The sequence below is a fragment of the Athene noctua genome, chromosome 5 (assembly GCF_965140245.1).
Source record: "Athene noctua chromosome 5, bAthNoc1.hap1.1, whole genome shotgun sequence".
In the NCBI taxonomy this organism is placed as follows: Eukaryota; Metazoa; Chordata; class Aves; order Strigiformes; family Strigidae; genus Athene; species Athene noctua.
In genome coordinates, this window is record NC_134041.1 from 38,440,645 (window position 1) to 38,467,127 (window position 26,483).

The 26,483-nt window shown below is 39.1% G+C and overlaps 1 protein-coding gene across 1 annotated transcript in view; it reads right to left on the bottom strand.

Annotated features, from left to right (window-relative positions):
* Positions 1-22,196, bottom strand: part of SH2D4B (SH2 domain containing 4B) — a 94,837-nt gene extending 72,641 nt beyond the window's left edge. Inside the window, exons 1-3 of the mRNA XM_074907088.1 lie at positions 21,757-22,196; positions 9,886-10,045; positions 8,660-8,807 (exon numbers count right to left, since the gene is read on the bottom strand). Coding sequence (XP_074763189.1) covers positions 8,660-8,807; positions 9,886-10,045; positions 21,757-21,982 — 534 coding nt within the window. The 5' untranslated portion in view covers positions 21,983-22,196. The remainder of the gene's footprint in view (positions 1-8,659; positions 8,808-9,885; positions 10,046-21,756) is intronic.
* Positions 22,197-26,483: the final 4,287 nt, after the last annotated feature.

A 26,483-nucleotide genomic window follows, 5' to 3' on the forward strand; every position in this document is an offset into this window, starting at 1 on the left:
CCACTTTACACCAGCAGAAGATCTGTCTTCTCGATAATACAACAGATCAAAAGACCTGAAATACTAGGTATTAATAGTTATGTACCTGTGTAGTGAAGAATAGTTCCATAACACACATGAGGAAAAATACATTAGGCTGCTCTTCTTATTTCTGAGAAAGAAAAGCCTAGTATTGTTCTTCAGTCAATTTTAATGCTAGCATCTCTGATTATTTCTAACATCAACCTCCCATTGCTAACTTCTGAGTCCTAGTTGAGTGGACAGTTCATTATTTATGAAGTCAATGATTTTAGTAAACACTGATTTCAAAGCCCAGCAGCTTCTTCAGAATTAAAAATAAATAAATAAATAAATAAATACTCCATAGAATTAGGGATTCTATATATCAGTTGTTAGTAAATGGCTCTATTTCCTTCTTGGAAAAAGTATGCAATCAGCTGTTCTTTATTCTTATGAGGGGAATATTTATTCACTTAGCTTCACTACCAAAAAAGTCCAATACACCTAGGCTATCTTTTCAGGAAGATGGACAGACACAGGAGTAATCCTGGGTTATCAAAGTTTTCTTTTCAACATCTCAAACTACAAGGTAAACAATGGGGGGGGGGGGGGGAATCATTCTCACAGTAGTTTCTCTGAATCACAGAAGAGTTTTGTCACAAGTTTGTTGTTTTGTTTTGTTTTTAAATGTAGCTATTGTTGAAGCATTTGTAGTAAAACAAGATGAAAGTGTCTAAAAACCCCCACAAAAAATAAAATCTAGAATTCAGTTTGAGTTCTTAATGGAAAGCAGTAATGCCTACAAAGAAAATTTTTATTTTTTTTTAGTGAGAAGGAAATTTATTCAGAGAAGAGACCACAACAACAAACAATGCTGGCACTTGATTCTGAAATCACAAAACTTTTTCATTTAATTTTCCTTTTTAAAGGAAGTGTGATGGTTTGACTCTGGCTAAATGCCAGGTATCCACCAAGTCACTCTATCACTTCCCCCCCCCCCCCCCTTCCCCCCCTTCCCTTTGTTTTCTCAACAGGGTAAAGAGGGGAAAGAAGATAAACTAACCCTTGTGGGTGAAACAAAAGCAGTTTTAATATACGCAAAGCAAAGCAAAAGTCCGTGCACGGAAGCAAAAGCAGATTTATTCTCTACTTCCCATGGACAGGCGATGTCGGGCCTTCTCAGGAAGCAGGGCTCCAATACGCGTAGTGGTTGCCTCGGAGGACCAAGGGTGACCCCACCCCCTTCCTCCTTTCTCCCAGCTTTATACTGAGCAGACGTCACATGGTCTGGAATAACCCTTTGGTCGGTTTGGGTCAGCTGTCCTGGCTGGGTCCCCTCCCAAGATCTTGCCCAACCCATCCCACTGGGGGAAATATCAGAAAGAACCTCGGTGCTGTGCAAGCACTGCTCAGCAGCAGCCACAACACCAGGGTGCTATCAACACCCTGCCAGCTCCCAGCATAAACCACAGCACCGTGAGGGCTGCTATAGGGGAAAACCAATTCCAGCTCAGCCAGACCCAGTACAGGAAGAAAAAATTTAAGTTCTACTTATTCAAACTAGTGCATGGATGCATGTGCAGGTATATTGTACAACTCCTTAAAGCTGAATGTGAGGAGGAACAACCCTTGTTAGAGTATGACACACAAAAGAAACATCATCCTTTTGTCAAGTATGAGTAAAACGCATGTTTGTATTTAAAATTAACAATTGAATTTTTCACATTTACTCCACTGGAGGAATACAGCAACCAGTTTATCTGTTTCTCTCTGTGAACCCAATCCTGCACAGCAGAGCTGAGAGCGAAGAGCTGTAATAACCTACAAACATCACCCTCTGCCTGATAGTTGAGAGAGATTGTACTGGGTGCCATGACCCTTACAGCTCTTCCAGAATAATTAGGAAGGTGACAATACAGTACATAGTTGCAAATTGCCAAGAAACACCAACCTGCTGCAACAAATCACACCTGCAATTCAATAGACAGCAGTATTCCTCTCCAGCTTTAACTCCACTGTAGAATTTGAACATGCTAAATGATCTCATCTAGCCTCTGGCAGTTGAGCATTTACCACAAACTTGTTCCTTGTTACTGTAAATGTGTGCCTCACAACATTTGATAGCTTTACTATAGTCAGGTCCAAATAATATTAGCCATGGCTAGCTTCTAATGTTTCAGTCCAGTGCAGATGAGTGGAGATTAGATCAGCATTCAGTTTTTGCTACAGAAATATTTTAAAAATACACCGAGGAAAAACCAAAATATAACAGCTGATTTTTTTACAATGGAAAACTGAGCTTCTGGCTGCCATGGCTCTTGGTGTCTCTCTGGGGAGTCTTATGGGATGCAGCGCAGCTGAATGACTGCCATCCTCCTCGGCCTATGAGACATATTTGTTATAACAGCCCTTTCCAAAACAAAAGATGCCTGGGATTCCTTCAGTGCTTCGGGCTGGCAGGGAGAGTCAGCTCATGGCTGCATTACAGCTGCTGTGAATCTCCCGAGATCCCCCCAGCAATCACCCCTGAACCAGTGCAGACATTCAGTCTGCCTGCCACAGAGCCAAGAGCACAGCTCGTCTTCAGACCTGAGCCCTTGAGATTCCCTGCTCTGAAGAAGAAAATGTGGACATCTCTGGGTCCCCACCTCCAGGACAGCCTGCTCTCAGCAAGGCAGACACAGCAGGCAGAATTCAGAGATCAGAGTTCTCAAACCCACTTGACAGTTTCCAACAGAGCTGTGCGTGAGTATCAGCAGAAATATGTCCAACTCCTTCCCAAACTTTTTTGGAGAGAATTCTCTCACTTGCATCAGAAAATAAAGTGTTTGCAGAGGCATTATTTTCCTCTCTATTACCAGTGTCTCAAAAGGAACACAGGGTTTGCATCACTTCACTGTGCATGTATTTTCACAGAGACAAATGTACGAAAAGCAGTCGTGCTTTATGCAGAAGCAGTTACATTTCAGTCATGGATATGCCCCAGGACATGTTAGTCACACATGGCTCATAAGTGAGTTAACAACATACTCTGGTCCACAAAGACTCTCTTTTAGATGAGATAGAAAACAAAGTTAAGGAGTATTCCTTACTGGGAGAGATCTGAGATTTATTGCACATGTTGGAGCAGACTCTGCTTGACTAACTTGCCAATCTACTAAAAGTTTGCCTTTGGATCTTAGGGGGTCTTCAAAGCTTGAATTCCTGATATGCAAACTATCCTTATTAGTGTTTCAGATTTTCCCTTTTACCCATGGAATATGTCAGAGCTTTGCTAGTTTTTATTAGCGATACAGAATAAAGACAGGGCTTCAGCAGCACAATCATTACTGATGTCACTGGGGAAAAGATTTTTCTTTTAAAATTATATCACAGTTCCTCACAAATAGGATAGAAAAACCTGAAGACCTGATTGCCAGCAGAAACTAACAGTTGCCTTACTTCTAATACTGTTCAAGAGACAACTGCATAGAAATACAGAATTTCTGAACTGTTGTCACACAAAAGAAAACAAAATTAAGTATTACTGAATTATTGTAATCATGATTTAATGTACCCAAGTGAGACATTTTCAGAATGAACTGGGTGCCAAATCCCAGCAAGTAGCTGTTGTCATATTCCTAGATTCTAAATACGCTGTCCTTGGGAGAGAGTTCAGTGTTTTCTTGGCACAGAGCTGAACTTACAGTTTATTTCTACTTAAAGATAACAGGCCCATTCAAGTGCTTGATGTTTAACTGGAGACAAGAGTTTTTTAGATGAGGACAGAATGCTCACTGCTGTATCATTCACTGTGTTGGACGGAGTTAAATCCAGTTGGCAGCCGGTCACGAGTGGTGTCCCCCAGGGCTTGGTTTTGGGGCCACTCCTGTTTCACATCTTTATTGATGATCTAGACAAGGGGATTGAGTGCACCCTCAGTCAGTTTGCAGGTGACACCAAGCTGGGTGGGAGTGTTGATCTGCTCGAGGGTAGGGAGGCTCTGCAGAGAGACCTGGACAGGCTGGAGCCATGGGCAGAGGCCAACTGGAGGAGTTTCAATAAGGCCAAATGCTGGGGGCTGCCCTTGGGCCACAACAACCCCCAGCAGCGCTACAGGCTTGGGGAGGAGTGGCTGGAGAGCTGCCAGTCAGAGAGGGACCTGGGGATGTTGACTGACAGCCAGCTGAACAGGAGCCAGCAGTGTGCCCAGGTGGCCAAGAAGGCCAATGGCATCCTGGCTTGCATCAGAAATAGCATGGCCAGCAGGGACAGGGAAGGGATCTTACCCTGTACTCGGCACTGGTGAGGCTGCACCTTGATGACTGTGTTCAGTTTTGGGCCCCTCACTACAAAAAGGACATTGAATTACTTGAGCGTGTCCAAAGAAGGTCAACGAAGCTGGTGCAGGGTCTGGAGCACAGGTCTGATGGGGAGCGGCTGAGGGAACTGGGGTTGTTTAGTCTGGGGAAGAGGAGGCTGAGGGGAGACCTTATCACCCTCTACAGCTACCTGAAAGGAGGTTGCAGAGAGCTGGGGATGAGTCTCTTTAACAAGTAGTAAATTATAGGACAAGAGGTAATGGCCTTAATTTGCACCAGGGAAGGTTTAGACTGGGTATTAGGAAGCATTTCTTTACAGAATGAGTTGTTGGGCATTGGAATGGGCTGCCCAGGGAGGTGGTGGAGTCCTCATCCCTGGAGGTGTTAGTGCTTAAGACTTAGGGATGTGGTGTAGTTGGGAACTGTTAATGTTGGGTTAATGGTTGGACTGGATGATCTTCAAGGTCTTTTCCAACCTAGATGATTCTATCATAAGCAGCCCACAGTACTGTAAGTGGTGATGGTGACATTTTACTGTATTCCTAAATTCTGCAGCAATTGTCTGAAGAATCAGGTCCACAGCACTTCTGGGCAGACTAGGGAACTCATGCATGTGTTGAAGGCCCATCCAACTCAATAGACTGAAGTGTGTTCTTTCTATTAAGCATAAGCTGTCATTATTAGATACTTTCTGAACTGAAGCACTAATTATTCTGTTCTTCTCTGAAGGTTGATTTCTAAACCTGTCATCTTTGATGAGAATGGAAATAGCCAGGACATAGAAACTCTTGGATCTACATCTTAAAAAAACTCACTTCACTCACCACAATCCCAACTGGAATTAAAAATTATGAACTTGCACCCCCAAAAATAAATTGTGGAAGGAAATTATAATGCACTGTTACTCTCTTGTTGCCACTCAAGAGAATAAGGATTATTTCTCCTGAAGTTTCATTCTCATTAAAATGCCCACCGATGCAGTTTATATGCAGCTCTTGTTTAGCACACATTTAATCTCTGAAGGATTTTTTTTAAGGAGTAATATAGCTTTACTGTCAACCATGCTTATATTATTAAATTTGGCAGGTATCTGGTGTTGTCATACAGATAGCACTTTACTATTAATATTCACTTGCTTCATGTAGAAGAGCGAGCTGAGTCTCTCTTATTCCTAAATGTAGCTGAAGGATACCATCCACCCCTGGTTAGCTGACACGCATACCTCTAATCTGCCCTAGCTCTGCACATTGTTCAAGACTCTTAATGACAGCAACTAATAACAGTAGGCAATTATGCCTATGATCTCACAGCCTTTGTGAATTAGCAAAAAGATTAATGATAGTAATTGGCTCTCTTATTTGTCCTTTGCAATAGGTGCATAAAAGAATAGCTGTCCTTAAACTGCAAAAATAGAGCAGTCAACATTTATATTCTAGCCTAATAAATTAAAGGAATTTCTGCTTAAGAAACACTAAGGAAAGCAATACTTTTCTAATAGTGTTGGAAGAGGAAACAGGGATCATCATTCACTTTGATGTGTGAGATATCATTTACTAGTGAAGACAGCCCTAAAGTCCCATGATAGGTCAAGAGGAATAAAAGTATTTTTAAAAGGAGTGTTGTGGTACAATATGGTTAGAAATTAAACACATCAGCAGAAAGGAGAGAGTTTCAATCTCCCAAGTCAAAATGCTTCAAGAGGATGAAGCATTAGCAGAGGCTGAACTTTTCATAGCCCAGTTTGGAGACTGCTTTAAACATAGTCTGGTCATCATCACAGAAAGATGATTACCAATGCATTAAATATTTTAAACCTGTTAAAGTGGGCTTGCTAACTGATCTGCATCTCATTACATACCCTGAATCATTTATGAAGGGTACATTTATTCATTATTTCAATGACTGCAGTCATACATGAGTAGATTCAGTAATTCATCTTTGCCCCAACACCTTATTTCTATTCACTTTTTGTAGTTGAAGGTAGATGCCAGAAACATGACTTTCCTGTTTTCCTGTCTAGGTACCTTTCCACTCATTCCACTTGTAAATATTTCATGTTCTTCCACTACACAAGAGTAGTTACAATAAGAGTAAAATGGGACGGAGAAGGAAAGCCAAGTGATCTTAAATTAGTGAACAGAGAAGTTAACAATTCCCCCATATTAGCCTGTGAGATTCACTTGTCTTTGAAATGCCTTTACTGCTTTTAAGCAGTTCTACAGCACTTTGTACAAGATCTGCTCTTTCAAGACCCAGTAATAGATAAGCTGCTTTTCTGAGTAGCAAAGGTGTGGTGGTGTAGTACGAGCGATCAATCCTGCATGGATTTCTGCTGGTGGAACCCTACGTTAATCCAAGTCCCTCTTAACAGATCTCAAATTATAGACTTAATTGAAGACCCAGGGCTGTAAGAATAATTGGACCATGTTGTATTAATACAACAAATGCAAGGAGCACACGCAATAAAAGGGCATTTGAAAAATAACCACTGCATAATATCTGGTTCCCAAACTCATTTTTGAAGCCAAAGAATTAATTCCTTATGAGTCTTGTCTTTAAAATTTTGGTCCATTTATCTCAATTTTTGCAAATATACTCTTCAAATGCTTGATTTAAAGGAAACCATAGGGGAAAACAGGTTTCTGTTTCTTTGATAAAACAAAGATGTTGGCAAATTTATGAATAGGGCTAAATAAATCCTGGCCAAAAGTTAGTATTTGAAATTCAAAGTAGAAACTGAACCAAATTCTCATCCCACTTACAGCAGCACAATTCTTGCTCCTACCAGGCACACGGATGGAGAATACCTGCTCCCTTCCCAAGAAACAGTGAGAACACAGATCACGGGAATATTTCCTTTCCATCAATATGAAAATGAGCAGAATTTGGTGCCATTCCTTTAAAACTGTATCAACAACTGAAAGACTAGTTTTCCTTAATAGAAAATTATGACTGCTGGACACAAATTCTCAGAAGTTGCTCACTCTGCTTTTGAAAAAGTCTCTTTGAAACAGAATAGTAACAGTGAGCTTTTGGACATTTACCCCATCAAGTGCACTGTAAATCAACCACAGAGATGCAATCAAACAGTGTATCAGTCTTTGTTCAAGAGGGCTTTGCTTTCTGGAAAGCAGAGGAAAGAGTATTTTAATTAGTTGCTATATTATTCATACATTAATATACTTGAAAGGTATAGTTTCATTACTCATTGACAACAAATCTCAAAGGCTCTGTTCTCTCATATGAATTCAAATTAATTGTGCAAAGGTAAATCAGCAGCTTTGTGCAGAGGCTACAGGAACTGCCCTTGCCTTGTGCTACATAACCACCCTCACATGCCAGACCCACAGTTTATAGAATGAGCTGCTGACTCTAGTTTGTAATCAAACTGTATAAATTTAACAGAGTTTTTCAGCATTCCTCCCACCACAGAGGAACAAAGGGGGAGTCTATCTGTACTATCCACACCTTTAATCACTATCCAAGGAAGGGAGAAATGACATAACAAGCTGTCAGCAGGGGAAAGTCATATAGACAAAAGTTATGGGATGCAGATCTCCCAGGAGTCATATTTTGCTACAGGCTTTCTCCATGGAAACTCAGCATCACCAATCTTGTGTAGACCCAGAATGCACATCCCAGACTCAGAAGACTGTGATAATTTCTCTGCACACTAACCCATGTTTTTTTCTCATTTTAAACAAGTTTTTCTCTCTATAAAGTAATATGAAAAGGGATAGACAGAGGCCTTCTTTTCCTGTTTAGTTTTCAAATTGTTATTTTCAACAAGAGAATGTGAAAAGAATTATTATTTCAAGCAAACATTAAAGTACTGTAACTGAGAGCCCATAGAACATTCATGATTAAATCAATAAAAATCAGGCAAATTAACTTCTCCCAATAAAGCCAGCTGAACTTTTCCCATGTGTTGAGTAGGAGAAGGTTCCACCCCTCATTATCTTAAAGAAAGTAGTGACAGAATTTTCAAGTTATACATGTGAACAACTCATCCAAGATACACAAAATATGTTCAAGCAAAGTAACTTAAAATGAGACATTTCACAGCTGTACATTTTTTTTTCCCAGTAAGATTCACTCAGCACAGCTGACTGAACAATTCTGTTAATGTGTGAGCTGAATAACCAGTTTGATTGTCCTGACACTCTTGAATGAGATGTAAATTTTTTGCATCACTCACCCAGCTGTTCTGGTGAACACCATGTAGCTATTCGTATATTCCAGGATGAAAATTTACAACTCTGGTTTTAAAGCTTATTAATAAACATGCACTGAAGGTGACAAGAACTTTGAATCTATATAAAAACACTATATAAAAAGCTAAATTACTCTATGCAAACCTTCAGTTCCTCCTGAATTTTTTCCTCCTCTACTTTGGCAGCTTTCCGATCTTCTATTTCTATTTTCCATTTTTCTGCCACTATTCTGGCTTTTTCTTGAGCCATAGCATCCCGGAATTTCTTTGTAATTTCAGCCTCCTTTTGTCTCCTTCAGAAAAGAATTTGAAAACAAAAATAATTTAAGACACTAATTTTATTTTTGAATTGAGGATCAATACTTGCTCACTGGTTGCAGCAAATAATTAGCATAAAACTTCATAGAAATATACAAGGAAAAAATTAAAATGCATTTACCAAGAGGCCTACCACAAATCAGATTTGAAGAAACTATCCAGAAAGCAGACATTTTCAGTTTTTGATAAATGACTAATTAAAATAGCACCAAGTACTTCTTGGATGTCTTTGAGTCATACCCTACATTTTTTCTTACCTGTCTGAAAAAAATGTATTTTTCTGTCAATTTAGCAAAGCATGATTGGGAATTTATTGTCTCTCAGATATCAATGCAAATGTCTGCCAAATTCTTACACTAGATTCTTTATTACTAATGGCAATGTAAAAGGAACACAGAACACAGGTTGAAGCTTTGAATATGCAATCACTATAAGCAACAAGAATCTCATATGAAATGGAATAATATAGAATAATCTAATATTTAAACTGTCACCTTTCAGTACAGCACTACAAAAGGAAGTGCAGGAGGCAGGTGGCACATCCTAACAATATCAAGCATCAAACCACTTTTGAAACTATCCCAAAGTAGGAAGAGGCCCTGGTGGAAACACAAGCATGGCACTTTGTGTAATCAGTTTTTGAACTGCTGGGATAAGAATTAATACAAGCAATATGCAAATAGAAATAATTTCAAAAAGGATTTTATGTACCAAATCCCCACTGTGGGCATAGATATGTGATAAAACAAGCATTTCTAATTTAATCATCTCAAAACCAGATTGTTTTGTTATTATTTATTTATAAACTGGTCAATGGTTTAGCAAAATTCCCCAAAATAAAAATTTGCTTCACTTTTTTTGTGAAAGAGGGTTTTGGTTATTCAGTATTCAATAAAAATAAAATGACATTTTTCATGTGCTGAAAAATTGCCAAAACATGTGAAAGCAAAGATTCACTTACCAGTTTTACCCACCATTACCTGCCACCTTCCTACAAGGCCATGTCTCCCATTACGCTAAGTGGACCCTGAATTTAGATTCTTAAATCCTCACCATAGTTCTTCTGCCTCCTTCTGTGCTTGTTGCCTGGCTTGCTCTGCTATTAGCTCCTCTGATATCTGTTCATATGTCTTGTCGCCTGGGGCTTCTCCCATAACCCAGACCCAGACCTCACCATCCTTCCCACGTAGCCACTGCACGTGTTTGCCATTACCTGCAACATCCACCAAGAACAAACCACAAATATAAATACTGGCTCAACTTCTTAGGTAAATATAGATGAAAATATGAGAAATCTGTAATTCAGAAACTTATAATTTACAATTCAGAATAAAACATTACTAAGAAGTTGGATGAAATCTTCAGAATTGACAAATCTACCATGCTAGAGAAAAAAATGGTTTGTACACTCCAGGTCACAAAATCTTTAAAGACTCGCTGTCCCACAGAAATAAGGAATTATTAATTCTGATATGCATTTCCCAGAATTTAGGAAATATAATCCCTTTTTAATTGTTATATTTTCTTGCTTCACTCAGCAAGGGATAAATGAAGAGAATGGAAAAAAGAGATGGAGTTACAGAACCACCAGTGACATTATGTGACTAGCAATACTTCAGCACAGGGAGAATGTTGAGTGTTGAGCATATAGAGACTTCATCAGAACCCCTGTAAAAAAACCAGGAATTTCCTGCTCCCACTGTGTGCAGGCAGAGTTTCCAAAAGCTTGCATACTCAAGGCACACCACTCAACACTGCAAATGCTCTTCTGTTCAGGTAGGCAATTGAAAGGGATTAAGTTTCTGGTTCAGTTTTCATGAAAGACATTGTGCAAAAAATCTATGGTTACTGTGTTGACAGAGTGATTTTCTGAACCACCAAAAAAGCCTAAGGGCTTTTTACAAAATAAACTGCACTTGGTGAACATTCATGTCCAAGAATCAACTACAGGATTTCTGCTGACTACAAAAGGCACTAGATTAGGTCCTATCTGGATACATTTTAATAGTCATATACACTACCTGACTTAGTGTGGTTTGGTCTTTTCCTTGTGCTTTTATACGTATGACCCACAGATATTTTACGCATTTTAGAGATTCACAATAAGGAACTGGTAGAAACACTTCTTATGAATCCATTTTTACCTTTTATTTCTTGCAATTTTATTGAAACTGTTCTTCAAAAAAGGAGATGCCACTAGAAAGACCATCGCCAAGATGGACAATGGATTTATTTTAGAGAACACAGATTAAAAGGCCAGAAAGGCTCGGCAGTTCATCTCACTTCCTATATATTACAGTCCACTAGATTTCACTCTCCTACCTAATTACTGAGGTGAGCAAATTGTGCATCACTACACAGCTTCTAAAAGGCATCTTCTCTCATTTGAAAACATGAAGAAATGGACATTCCACCGTTTTCCTCAGTAATTTTTCTCTGATGTTCCCCTAAGAGTTAAAAGAAGCCTGTTCCTATTTGAATGGCCAGTCTTTACTTCTGTTCTTCCTACCTCTTTCTCTACTAGCATCAGCTTAGCTACTCTCACCTTCAACTACCTGTTGTTCTGTGATAGGACATTATCCATTTAACCAGATTAAGTTCCCCAATGCACAATCAATAAAGTGTTTCTGACATCCCAGACTGAAGAGAGAAAACTACAGGAAGGAATGAAGCAGGGCTGTTGACAGCAGGCAGTGCCAGTGCCAACCCACACTATGAAGTGTTGATAATACAAACTGAAGGCACGGAACATATCGGATCTCTCAATGAAAGCTCATATTCTATATCAAATTTGAAAATGTGATTTATATAAATTCCCAGTGTTGGCCTAATCATACTGACTTCAGGGAGGAGTGGAAATTTAAGCTACTAATATTTTCTTCCAGTAACTCTCAAAAGCATTTGCTCTTTCACAGTCTATCAGATTTTGTCTCAGGTTATAAATATGAATGTATTTTGTTGCGGTTCCTATTCTGTACACTTCTGTATTCCTGTAAGCATAACATTTAGGTTGTATTTTTTGGATACAGCATTTGAATTCCATCCACCAAGAACTGACCAGCCATATCAGTATTTGCTTGCAAGGTTTTCACCTATTGCATTTCATGGCAAAGTATCTTGAGAACTATGGAATGATTTCCCAGGAGTATTGATCCTACATAACCAAAGTCAGGTTTTTGTTGTTTGGTTGTTGTTTTTTTTTTAAGTGGCCCATGCCCTTTTTCCTGGGAGGAATCTGGATATCATAGTTGTTCCCCTTTATTTAGTACTTTAAAGAAAACATTGCAAATAACATGCCTTGTGTTAATTTATTTGTACCATAACTGACACATACCAAATACATCTACTGTTCTGAGACAACTTCACCATTTCTGCTCATTTATGAACTTAGCAGATGGAAAGAGAAATTAAAAAAAAAAAAAAAAAAAAGCTTTTCAGGTAGGCAGACAAATTTTATCTTTGCTTCTTTCCAAGTTTCTGTGCCAAAGAGTTATTAATGTTTCTCAGAGGCACAACTTACCCATTACTACCCAGCCCCATAAAACAAATAGTTGATTTGTAGACGTCTTGACAAATCGTTCTCTCTCTTCCTTTTAAAACAATGGATCTCTCTTCTAAAGCTATAGATAGTAAATGTATGAACTCTTCTGAAAACACCAGTATAACATATTGTTGGTTTAGCACTAACTACTCTATACTACAATATAGTATGTATCCATAGTTCAAGTTGAAAGTTAATAGCAATATCAAACAATCTGGCAATTCTAAGCTTCAGCAATAAACAGACCTCTGCATGTACAATTTTAAAACAATTCAGCTTGAGCACGTATGCCTTTTTCAGGTTTTTCTTGAGAAGAGGTTTTTTTCACATTCAACCACTCATTCTATTTTACTTCAAGAAATTACTCCCATGCAAATCTTCCCTTAAACCTACACTCCCATAAAGTTGGAGATGGGCTTTACTGTACAATCTGATCATAAAACTTGGTAGTTTCTTAACACAGAGTAACATTCAGAAATGAGTGTGCTTGAAAAGAAATAAGCAGCTCAGGGAGAAAATCCGGCACTGTGAAAACAGAATTTCTGCCATACAAAAAGTCTTTGCAGCCTGCAGAATCAAGTTCACAGTGGTCAGTGTCAGGTCTTCTAGGCTGATACTGGGATTGCAATTTTAAACTGTAGAACCAATTGCCAGATCTGAGCTGAAGGCATAGTAAATTATTTTCCTTAATGTTTTTAGGAAAATAGTGTTCTCTGGAGAATTACCACCATTGAGGGCTAATTATGATAAAATATTTTATGTTTTAAGATGCCTCTCAAATATTGGATTTTTCTTCAAGATAAGATCTTTTGTTAACACAGTTTATTTCCAGATGAAACAGAAAGAAAAATAATTCAACTAAATTTAAAAGGAAGAGACAAGTCCTAACTAAACACATTTGAAATCTAGGTGAGAAAGTGGCAAGGGAACTTCATGATTCCTGTTCAGAAGCAGGCTTCTGAGCCCTCACAAAGTCTAATGCAGAGTCAGAAAATAAAAATTCAATCTCTTGAGCCCCAGTCTCGTGCCTTGGCCACAAAAGTACTTTTATTTTCCTGGAGAGACTGTGGCAGGCTGCAAATAATTACAATTAGGAAGTAGTGAACATCAAAATTAGTCTGGATTGAAGAGTAGAAATGAAAGTGATTTAGAAACAAGCACTGCTTTATCAAGAAAATGTACCGAATAATTTACCAAGTCTTTTCCATCTCTACTCTTCAGACCAGCAATTTGTCAGCTGTAGTATTCTACCAGGTTTTTTTGTCTAAAACAGCTCTGCAGCACCACAAGAAGGCAATATTAATTCTTACATTTCTTTTCACCTGTTGCTCCTTGATGAGTTAGTATCTCCCATGAAGTTCCCCTAAACCTAGATCTATACTGTTTTGAGACCAGTAAATTGGTTTCTGGATATTGTTCCTTACTCCAGAGAAATGCAAAATCAGGTATCTCAGATTTGAGGAACAAAGGGATCACAGTGAAAACTTGTGAAAGTTGAAAACTCAAGAAGAGCCTGAACCTACAGCCTGAACCAACAGCAACACAAATTTGCACGTATAAACACATACAATCAAAAATAAGATCAAATCATGTTTTTTATTTGTTTGTATTTATGCAGTCAATCCTGTAACAGCAATGGAAGTAAACAATGCCCTAAAGAGCAATACTAAACTCAAGACTCTCACCTATAAGAATTATTAGTCTCTACCAGCAGCACTACTAATCTCATACAGACACACAGAGTGCTGGAGTGCAACCTAAGTTGTGATATATGGCACCACAGGCTGCTCTTGGCCTTTGTGCTACCTTAGGAAGTCCCTGGTGTACGCAGGATATCAGTACTGCTATGGCTGAATGCTGCCACAAAATACAAACACTGACAGCCACTTGGGAGAGAAAGAAGAACAGCACTTAAAGGTGCACAGGAGCAGGAATCCTGTGTGCAATGGCCAGGCTAAATCAGGATTCCATTCCAATAAGCTCAGAATTCCACATTGTGACTAAGGCTTAAAACAAACAGAATTACACAGAGAACTGGGCCTTACACTGCCTCTGCTAAGTGGGACAGGAGCAGAACCACAGATTGGGTTTGAGGGTTTTGGGTTGGTTTTTGTGGCTTTGGGTTATATCTGTCTTAATTTTCATGCATGCTTCTAATTAAAAGTGCTTTAAAAATAACAGTAATTGGAGCAAATGGAATACTGCTGGAGACAGCTTCCCTCCTCCAAGCCTGTTTGTCATTAACAGTTACAGCATCCCCAACAATTCCCATTTGTATCTAACTCCAGTGTTTACAAAGGAACTACTCCAAGGACTGTTAGAGGACTGATTTGTTGTCAAGTCTCCCAGCTGTGCTGTCACTTCACCATAGCCTGCCTGCTTAATCCAGCAAAATGATAGAGCGCGCCAAGTAACCCTGACAGCCTCCCCATCCCAGGGAATATTACAGACTGTGTCAAGTGTAAATTGAGAAAATTAGAAGATCGCTGATCTATAATCTCAGAAACAAGAAACTTTCTCAAAAGGGTGTGCTATTTCCATGAACAGTCTTGTTTTTCTGAGATTGGGCTTCCCACCATAGTTCTGCTTGGAAGCTACCAATCTCTGCAATAGCAATTGACTCTCCTTCCTCACTCGCTGGAAAGCTTTGTAGTCATACAAATATCCTGACTCTCTCTTTAGAAAATATTCTTTTTCTTTTCTTACTCTGTACTAGAAAGCGCTCCTGAAATTTATTCTGCATTTGAAACAGGCTGCGTGAGCATTCACTGCTGACAAACTGATCAGCCTGATCTACTTTTGTCAGAGATAAACAGTAGCTTGGGGAGTTTCGTGTGTTTGGAGGGTTGGGCGCTTTTTTTGTTCTTTTGGAGTTCAGATATCTGGTATATTTTGGTCTAAGCACAATGTGTTCTACATGAGATTTTACCCTTGGCTTTCTGAGCAAATTATTTTTATGGCTTCTTTAAAGAAGCTTGAATTTTAATAGTCTGCAGGGTAGATGAGATTCCATTCAGGGTTTCATTAGCTGCAGGACATGCGTTAGAAGCGCGTTGATTAGGATGAAAATGAGAATGTGAGCTTTAGGCAGTTCTCAGTTTCTTGAGCTTACCCATTACAAGGCTTTTATTTAATTATATTTCTTTTTTATACAAACACACACACACACACACAATTTGACTTCTTTCTAAGGAGCAAACCTAGGAAATGACTGTGAAAGTTTCTGAGAGGCTGTTCAAAGGACAATGCACTTTTTCAAACATAAGCTACCATAAATCCAATAAATTAGATATAGAATAATTAGGTGATAATGATAAAAGTAATGAAAATAACATAATCCCACAATAAAGTGAAGATCTGATATAATTAATTCTGCAGTATTCCCCTTCTAATAGTCATAGGACCATGAACCCCTCTCTTCCAAGAACACATTCAAAAAAATCAGTCACTTCAGTTCTTAAAAAAACAAGAAAATGAGGAAAAATTCTGAACTTCTCAAGCATCCCCCCAACACTTCAGTTTACACACTTCCAATTTCAGCACTGTGTTGTGTGCCTTTCTATTTAAAGGAGAATTTGCAGAGGGAGGAAGAAATTCAGCTGATTTACATTAATATATCAGTAAGGGTTGCAGGATCTCATCATTGCTGAAAAAACAGCCTTCATGAATCTGCAGCTGCTGCCTGATCATACAACAAACTCAATCTTCTGTTTATGGAATTGCAGCCTGTTACCATGGAAATAATTATGTTGCAATATACCCCTGCAGGATCAAATAAAGGAAGAGTGACTGCAAGAGAGCAAACATTAAGGAAGGAAATAGTTACTCAAATAAGACTATGGCAATTAACAAATGTAGCAAAAATAACTGTACATAACACTCAAAGGTAAGGTGGGTATGCATTATCACATGGTATGTATATATGCAATATGTATATACAGGTTTGCATACCAAAAAGAACAACAACAACAACAACAACCAAAAAAAAAAAAAAAAAAAAAAAAAAACACAACACAGAAATAAAGTATCATTTACATGGTTTCTATCTAGTATGTCCCAGATATTTTCTTGGCTCCCTGGCCAAGGCACACTCTTACACATAACAATTTTGTAGTATCTTAAAGACATTATTCTAACTCTATGTACAATCTAGATGTGGTCTCTTGTCTGTCCGTTTTAATGATCCTTTCACTGTAAACTTTACAAAAAGCAGGTACACATTAGATCAAAGTGAAAGGCTGTAAAATCATTCACATCAGTATCATTCAATTTTTTCTTCATTAAAAAAAATAAGGTCAAGAATATAGCAGGATGACTTCTGATCCCAGCTGCCTCTTGTAAAGACTAAAAGCTCTATACAGAATTTGGTTTCCTACACTGGGCCATCACAAAGCATCCAGGTTTTCCCACTGCTGGAGAATAAAAAAAAAAAAAAAAAGTGCTACTGCAGGGTCTGCTGCAAAAGCAGAGGAATAAGGGTTCTCTGTTCTCTGTCACAGAATGAACAGAGAACTAGGGATCAGTTTCTGCACCAGATTCCCCTACTTAATGCAGTGCGGCAGGTTTGCACCAACTCCTTTTATCAGGCACACAGGACTACAAAAGCATGGACAACCACACCACTACAGTGAGATTTTCTAGCACCACAGCACAGGAGTGGACTTGGAAGATTACTGAACCACCATCAGTACCTGGCTAAATCCACTGCTGACTTGAATACATTGAGTTTTCCCATGTCTTCCAAATCCTGCTATCAAAACCTGGTGCCTCTGTCTTTGAGTGTTTCAGTCATTTATGCTAAAAACTGGCAAAATCAAAAAGGAAACATTGAATTAGCTTGGGCGAATCCCATTCTCCCCTTGGCTGCAGTACTGTCCTCTTTCCATATTAAGTATTCATGAGCTTGCAAACAGTCACAACCTTGTATCATTACCAGAGCACCAGTATGTACAAGAAAGACCATCTAACACCACTGTGTCCAGACAGGCCAAGGAACACAATACCACAGAGAAACACAGGAACACTCTCCATGCCAGTGGCTCAATTAACCCAGTAGCCTCTCTCAGAAAGCAGCCTGATGCCAGATGCTTCAGACAACAGGAGCGCTGAGGACCACACGCATGCAAGGGAAACCTCCAGTGCAATAAGGCCCAGGTAGCCAGCAGTATTCTGATGTCACTTTTCTGCAAAACGGGAAGTCAGCTGCAGGGCAGGGTACAAGACTAAAAAGCACAGACTTACAGCTAATCCTAGGAGGGCAGAGAAGCTGGTACATATTTAGGTCATATGGAAGTTGGAGGTCTCTGCCTAGCTCCAGGTTTGGAGAAGTGAACAGGCAGTTAAGAAGCTGCTGTTTAATTGTACCTCAGTACACAGCCACACCAAGCATGAGCTCTGAGCAGCTGAGTTCTGGCACCAAGGTATACAGTACAAAAAAAGCTGCATCATATCACAAGCTGCTATACATGTTGTGAATGGTAATTAAAACTTTTCCATTTACTTCAAATTAGTTGGCTCAGTCCCCTAATAAAAAATATTCTAATGTTCTCACCAATTTTCTATTACTTTTTCAGTTGTATCTGAATCAAAATAAAAGACAGGGTTCTACAGAACTGAAGACCACATACAGTCAGAAATTTCAGAAATACTCAAGTCTGGTTTGACCCATATCCAATGATACAGAGAAGGCGACAACAAACACTGCCAGGAGCATGTCTTTGTAGGAGATAAAATTATAGCTAAGCATTACCAGGGTGTGTAGAGGCCTTAGTATAAATGCGGAATGCATTTCTGAGTTCAAAAACATAGAACAAAGTCGCTGCACGTATACCCACTCACCCTTCATACACACACGGAAACACAGGGTCACTCACTGGCCTTCACATGTGACACTGATGTATCCTCACCATCCACTTGTGATATTTGAAATACTTGCTTCCAAATATCTATTCTCTAATCATTTTATAATGTAAATGTCATTTAGATAGAAAAATTATTTTCTAGCCATAGTGTGATAAGCCTTCCTAATTTTCTCCCAGTTACTCTTGTTAAGGACAGGTAAATAAGAGTGTTTACAAATAGCTTCCATCTGAACATCATGAGCTGCAGTTCACAACAAATAAATGTCAGAATAAGCAGCAGCAGACCAGCACTGTCCTCCCTCCCACATGGCTGTGTTTCAGCAACCTAATGCTCAACAGTTTTTGAGATCTCATTTTGGGTATGTTGATAGCTCTGGAGTCAAAATCCAAATTGGCAGGGTCCTTCACTTACTCCAACTCAGCTATACTGGTTAAAGGGCTCCTGCCTAATCAAATAAATATGTTTCTTTGCAAATTGTAAAGCTGCCCGTCAGTCAAGTCTCAGCAAATCCCAAAGGGATCTTGAAATTTTGAGAAGACTTCCCTTAGTGATTTTAGCACAATAAGAAAAGGCAACCTGTTTTATTACAATGAAAATAAATTCCTGAAAAATCTGCCCAGGAGTAATTTGTAAATTAACTGGAGACAGACCTCCAAGAATTCAACTCACCTGTAAAGCTATTTCAGTACAAGCCAGCAGTCATGATTTAATTAAAGCTACAAAATACCTTTTTTACCTTGAATAAGTTCATAAAATGCTGCAGTTTTGGAGGACCCAAATGATGCTCAAATTCTACTAATATTTTTAGGCAAAGTACAGATGTAAACTAGGTACAAACAGCAAAAACATGGAACAGTTCATTCAGTATCTTCTAAAGGAAATATTTCATTCTGAAATGCTGTTTACATATTTCTCAATTTTACACATTGATCTGTGTTTTTAAAAAGGGAAGGAAATTAAAACTGTTGAATAATCTTTAAAAATTTCATTCACCCCCAAAGTGAAACAATTCCTTAACATCAACTCATCCTGATACAAATTTCAATTTTAAACCTTTCCTCAAGTCACATGAAATAAAGTGACCCAAATGGAAAAGCAGGCACAATTTAGTATTTACTGAAGGTGACAATTATTTTCTTTCAAAATTAAGAATAAGACTAATTACACATAGACTGTTACACTATTTGGCTTGCTAAACACTCTTAACAACATACATCTTACTTCATGGTTTGGACTTGGTTTTCTGAGAAGCAAATTACATATTACTGAATAGGACATTTACAGACAATCTGTGTTGTGACATTTCTATAAAAATCACTGTAGATTTTGGGCCTTTGCTAGTTAGTTTCCCAACAATTAAAAAAATTATCACATTAATGAGTATACCCTAACCCTGCTGCTGATTTTAGCTGAAGCACAAGACCAATCTGACCTGCATATGCCACTTTTTTCCTCCCCAACTCTCCACTTGTGGTTTCTGTAAGACAACACATCTAAACCTTGCACAAGAACCCTTCATCCTCAAGTGACTGTAGAAAATCAAAACTGGATTCACAATCACTGCTCTGTTTTGAAAAATCCACGGCTTTTGCTATGCTGCTGTGTTCACATGTACCATTTCAGGTAAGCTCTTGAACTGATGGAGAATTGTACCAATTGAGGTATAGGACTCCAGATCAACCCCAAGCACTTTTTGGAGCATTTTTAATTAGACAAGCCCTCACTGTCATTAATTCCTTTTGCTCTATCTCACCCTATCCACTTCCAAAGAGGTGGGACAAAGTTCTCTTATGTAGCTATTCAAACTATGAGGAAAACAGAAGAATATGAAAGCTAGTCCTACAAAGATAATTCCAATTAAATTAGTAAAAAATTATTTTATACGAAACTTATGACGCATTCACAAACATATACATTTTTCTATTACCTAGAAAATTTCACAATCTCGGCACAACATTAGAGATATTGAAGTCTTACCTCTACTTTCTACTATATGTCAGGCTACAGAGATCTCTATAAAGTCAGAGTAACTCTTGGCTTCAACAAAACAGCACACACATAAACCTGTGTCATCCAGTAGAGAGTCAAAAACAAAACTCTGCAGATTAAACTGCTCAAATCCCTCAGTTTCAGAGGAATAGAATATAGTAGCTCTAAATTTCCTGGTAACCACTAATTTTAAACAGGAATAAAAATACTCAATATTCTATGCTATGTAGCAGGGGGAGAATGTTTAGAAATTCACTTATACATCAATGGAAACTGAAAATTAAGAAGCTCCAAGGTCCAAAAAATGTTGATACCAAATGTCTTTTAGGAGGGGAAAAAAAAAAAATAAATCTTAAAATAAGAAAGGATTATTACAATCATCTACTCTGACCCTTTGAGTCATATAGGCAAAAATATTGCACAGTAATTCCTATTTTACACCCATAATTTCTGGTTGACTTTTTTCACCTTTTTTGTTTTTTAGACAAGAAAGTAGCTCCACTATGAGACTATTTACCATCATATTATGGAACTGTACAGTAGAAATCAGTTACAAGTATTTGTAGTTAATGACCAGCATGCCTGAAAGATGGAAGTTATCTTTTGTAACTCTGGCCCATATCAGTTCATGGAAGTCAAAAGATATTTTCAGGGGAACCAAATACTTGACTTGCTAACCTAATTCCAATAGTTCTCCCTAAAAAAAAACCCCAAAAACGAAAGATCAGTTCTTTAGTACAGTTCTGAAGGAAGTAGAAAATTTCTAACAGTTGGCAAAAGTCAAACCTAAGCAATACCTTAAATTGGCAATTTGAGAGAGTAAAATGGAAATGAGCTATTATGAAATTTAACTTCATGTGATTTGCCTTTTAAGTCAACACACACATTTAGCATCCATAAAGCCTGTGGAAAGATTTCCATAGTTTAACTACATATTGCATGAAAACACTTTTCTGTTTTTTTCTTTTTTGGTTTTGGTTGTTGGGTTTTTTTACATGCTCGCACCACTATCATTCTATTCCCTAGGCATAATCTTTTGGAGAGCATTTACTAGTACAGTTGGTCTCACATAGTATGGCTGTTCTGACATCACATCTTATTCACAAACAGTCCTTTATAACAAGCTCAAATTAATGAATTTATCTTCTACTCCAGACACTTGGAAATATTTAATGTCAAGTCAAGAAACCTCAACAGCACTGGCAAGACTGTCTTTTGCCTGACTGAGGGGAAGGGGTAGGGATGGTAGGTGAAGAAAAAAGCCTTAGGAGTAGAGAGGAAACTTGGTCATGGTACATCTGCTACCACTGAGAGAATAGCAGTGAGTCATGACTGAAAAAGGCACTTCAAAACAATTCCCCTTACTCCCACACTAAACTATTCCCCTGCAGGAAGAAGCAACCTTAAGAGACAAGGAGCAGGAACACAGTGCTTTTGCTGCCCCAGACAGTCTTTTTGCCTATGGGGACAAGCTGGCACCCCTCTTTGTAAACTCCAGATGTATGCTGCACCATAACCAGTTGAATACTTACCATCCCCAGCTCTTAAGTATAAAAGGAGGTCACAAATCTTACTCTGTTTGTGCCTTGCTGTCTTTCTCAGCACAGCCTTCTCCATTCGTGTTTTTTCTTCCCTCTCCTTCCAGCGCCTCAGCTGCTCTTCTCTCATTTTGTAGAACAAGATCTGCTTTTGCTCTTCATTCAGCTCTGCCAGGAGTTCAGGGTCAATATACATATCACGCAAAATTTGCTGCAGCATGATGACTCAAAAAAAAAAAAAAAAAAAAAATAGAAGCCTGCTTCCAATTTTCCAATTATACTCACTACAGTGATAAAACCCCACTGACAGCACTCCAGAAAGCAACCTGCAGCAAAAGAGCTCTCCCACTCCTGCCTGCCCAGGAGAAGTTTGATTCTTGCTCTGGCCCTCTTCATGCAGGCATATTCTGCTTCTGGTCTCTTACAGGGATGGACTTCTCTGCTTATCCAATCCTCCAAAGGTAGGGACAGGATTAAAATTAAAAGGACAGGAGGGGAAAAAAAAAAAAAAAAAAAAAAAAAAAAAGTCACTTCAGTGCTCCTGATGGCAAGCCAGTAAAAATAAGGGATTCTTGATTGAACCCATCAATTTTGCTCCCTTGAGCAGAAGGAAATTCAATGTAGAGAAAGTCTCGGACTTTCAGCTCAAGTGCTTCCCTTCAGCAGCAATACACTCCTAAGGATGTAAGTGTTGCCCAGGGGTTTAGAGTGATGTCATGGTTAAAGATATCACCTACACCAACAATATCTATGTCACTTTGGCAACTGATCTCTTCTGATAAGAGAGGAGAAATGAGTGTGCATATTATTCCCCAGTCCAGCCTGTTAACTAGTCTCAGCAGGGTAGGTCATATTAGAGGTCCTATTTACCTGGTGTTGACAAATATTCTCATACAGCAAACTGATTAAAATACCTCTCAAATTAAAAACAGATGTCACAAAAGCCACAAGAATCTTCTTATCACTTTATAAATAGTAAATTAATATTAATTAAACAAGAGTCAGTTCTCAGCAGTTCATGCAGACTATCCAAGTCCTGCTGTTAATTCATTTTCCACTTTGTGACTGGACAAAGTTACAGTGTTGCTCTTCAAGCAAAATGTGGCTTTTCACTTTGTGACAGTTTTACCAAAATCAGTAAAATAATATTATTTCAGCACCAGGACCAACGGCTACTTAATTACATTTTCTAAAAAAAAACAAAACACCAAAACACAACACACCAAAATCCAAAAAACAAACCCTCTGGATTTGAGCCAGCTTTCACTGGGCAGGGGCCCAGCTCCCCTGGGGAACAGTGGCACTTTGTGGGAAGAGGGTCATCTTCTGAGGAGAACCGAGATGTGGCCACTCAGAGTCATAACAAAACACAGATCACATTTGCAGGCTGAGCCACATCCCATTGCATAATGTTCACACAAACATAAAGAGAAAAAGCAGTCCTCTATTTCCTCACAAGAGAACTGCTTTATCAGGTATCTGTCAAACTCTTCATGATTTCCATGATCCTCATACTCAAAAACTTCTACTGTTAATGCATCTATTCATGTAACATTCTTTTGAGATAATCAAAATACTATCATATTAATTTAGGCAAAATATATATATGATCTAAACTAAAATTCAGAAGAAGATGCTGTACCACCTAGAAGCATAAATCCAAAGATTACATTTGAATGATGCTTTCAGCTGAAACAGAATTTCAGAGCCCATCATGTTTGGGCTTTACAGAGTTCAGTTCACATGCATGCTACTCTCCAATTCAGGATCTTTCTTATGTACAGATTTTCTCTCATAAAATCAAATGCTTTAATCTTGTTTAATTTTTAAGAAATACAGTTTGGCAAGAAAAAACCTAGGGTAAGAAACACAGTTACTGCTTCTTTCTTTTATTTTACTTGGTCAGGTATAGAATAGGGAGAGCCTGGGGGGTTTGGCCTTCGGTTCTCTGCTTTTATTCAATTATATTAGAGCTGTGGCTCCACATTTTGGCACTAATTGAAAAAGACTTGCCTTTACTAAAGCTTCAGGGCAATCAGTTTTGATGTTCTACCCATGTGTTGTCTTTCTTATTTTATTTTACTTGACTTCACAGAACAGAAATCAAATCCCGATCGGAAGCTATCACAGTGCAATGAACAAACTCTTCATCATGCATTTAAGCATGATAAGAAGAACCATTTCTGACCTGCATTTATCTGCAGAAGTAGCTCAGGATGAAGACACAAAGTACAAGACATCATACAAACAAATTTTCAGGCAACTACTGGTAACGTTCAATGAGCAATTACACAAAAAAAATAGCAAAACCAAGGAGATTAATACTTCACAAACAATCCATTGCCTGAAGATTATTCACCAAAAATATTTCAGAATGATAATCAAATGATCAGATGGAATTAATCTGTTTGAGAATTATTTTTTTTTAAAGAAATCACATGTGCAAGTGTTATCATGTAATCATAGCAAATTATTTTGATCAACTTCCTCTGTCATAGTTTTAGTTCTTTAGATCATAGCAACTCCAAAATAAAAAACTGTGGAAATGCAAAGGAGAAATAAGGAAGATAAAGAAATACTCTGACATAAGCCAACATCCAACAGAAGTGGAAAGATACATCAAAGTCTGCCATTAGTTTCTAGTCCAAGATAAAAATGCTCTGCTTCTGTTTTTTGAAAGTCTCACATGCATGGCAGTTTTTCATCAACTTTCTCCCTTTGCTTTCACTAGTAGCCAAGTTTGTTTTACAACTTATATTTCTTTATATTTATCTTGATTTTTCCTGGCGAAACTGGCTGCTCGTGGCTTGGATGGGCACACATTGCTGGGTAAAAAACAGGCTGGATGGCCAGGCCCAAAGAGTTGCAGTGAATGGAGTTAAATCCGGTTGGTGGTTGGTCACGAGTGGTGTCCCCCAGGGCTCAGTTTTGGGGTCACTCCTGTTTCACATCTTTATTGATGATCTAGACAAGGGGATCGAGTGCACCCTCAGTCAGTCTGCAGACGACACCAAGTTGGGTGGGAGTGTTGATCTGCTCGAGGGTAGGGAGGCTCTGCAGAGAGACCTGGACAGGCTGGAGCCATGGGCTGAGGCCAACTGGAGGAGTTTCAATAAGGCCAAATGCTGGGGGCTGCCCTTGGGCCACAACAACCCCCAGCAGCGCTACAGGCTTGGGGAGGAGTGGCTGGAGAGCTGCCAGTCAGAGAGGGACCTGGGGATGTTGATTGGCAGCCAGCTGAACAGGAGCCAGCAGTGTGCCCAGGTGGCCAAGAAGGCCAATGGCATCCTGGCTTGCATCAGAAATAGCATGGCCAGCAGGGACAGGGAAGGGATCTTACCCTGTACTCGGCACTGGTGAGGCCGCACCTTGATGACTGTGTTCAGTTTTGGGCCCCTCACTACAAAAAGGACATTGAATTACTTGAGCGTGTCCAAAGAAGGTCAATGAAGCTGGTGCAGGGTCTGGAGCACAGGTCTGATGGGGAGCGGCTGAGGGAACTGGGATTGTTTAGTCTGGGGAAGAGAAGGCTGAGGGGAGACCTCATTGCCCTCTACAGCTACCTGAAAGGAGGTTGCAGAGAACTGGGGATGAGCCTCTTTAACCAAGTAATAAGTGATAGGACAAGAGGGAATGGCCTGAAGTTGCACCAGGGAAGGTTTAGACTAGATGTCAGGAAGCATTTCTTTACAGAACGGGCTGTAGGGCATTGGAAGGGGCTGCCCAGGGAGGTGGTGGAGTACCCATCTCTGGAGACCCGAGGGATATGGTGTAGTTGGGAACTGTTAATGTTGGGTTGATGGTTGGACTGGATGATCTCCAATGTCTTTTCCAAGCTAGACAATTTTGTGATTCTGTGATTTATGGGGTGGAAAATCTAAGAGGACCAATGGGAAGAATCAAGTGTTTTCACCAGTCCCTTCCTTTCCCTTACCAATTAACATGGGATTTAATAACAGTTTGGGAATGGAGTGAATGGAAGGACAGATGGATACCCAGCTGCAGATCTCAAAGGTATAGAGACCCTTGGTCATGTAAGTAAATGCTTGAGAAACGATCTGATGTTCCACTTATCAGAAAAGACTAACAGTGAATGGTGTTCCAAGAAATACAAACTTTGAATATTTTGGGCCAATGAGGTGTTTGGTCCAAACTAGGCCTTAGCCTGTTCATCAGGAGCTAAAGCTCTTTCATCAGGAGCTAGCAACACGCAACCTGTCTGTGCTGAGCACTTTGCAGGATATGAAAGAATTCAACAGCAGGCCCATCTTCCATATAACCTCATCAGACTAGAAGTGCTAAGGAGCAATAAATAATTCAGTCAATGTAGTCGCTAGCCACCATTCTAGTACCTCAAATCTCTTCTGCATCTGACACAAATATTTTCAGAATCACATTTCTCCTCTCTGAAGAAATACTCTTGAAGAACTATTAGAAAACAGTTAAATGATCTCGCTCATCCAGGCAGAATGACCCCAAATCGGCACTGCAAAGAACAGAGAAACTTGACTCCACAAAATGTGGTCATCTGCCCCCTTGTTAAAACCATCACCAGGAAGATGGACTGCAGGAATAGTCTCCCCCTCATTCTTGATCCAGTCCTCTATTACAACTTCTCCACTTGCTTTCCTGCCCACTGTGATGAAGCTTCTGGAAAAGACAGTTTCCTCAGCTGGCGGTCCAAATGTAATAACCTTCCTGATTAGCTGTGACCCTTTATA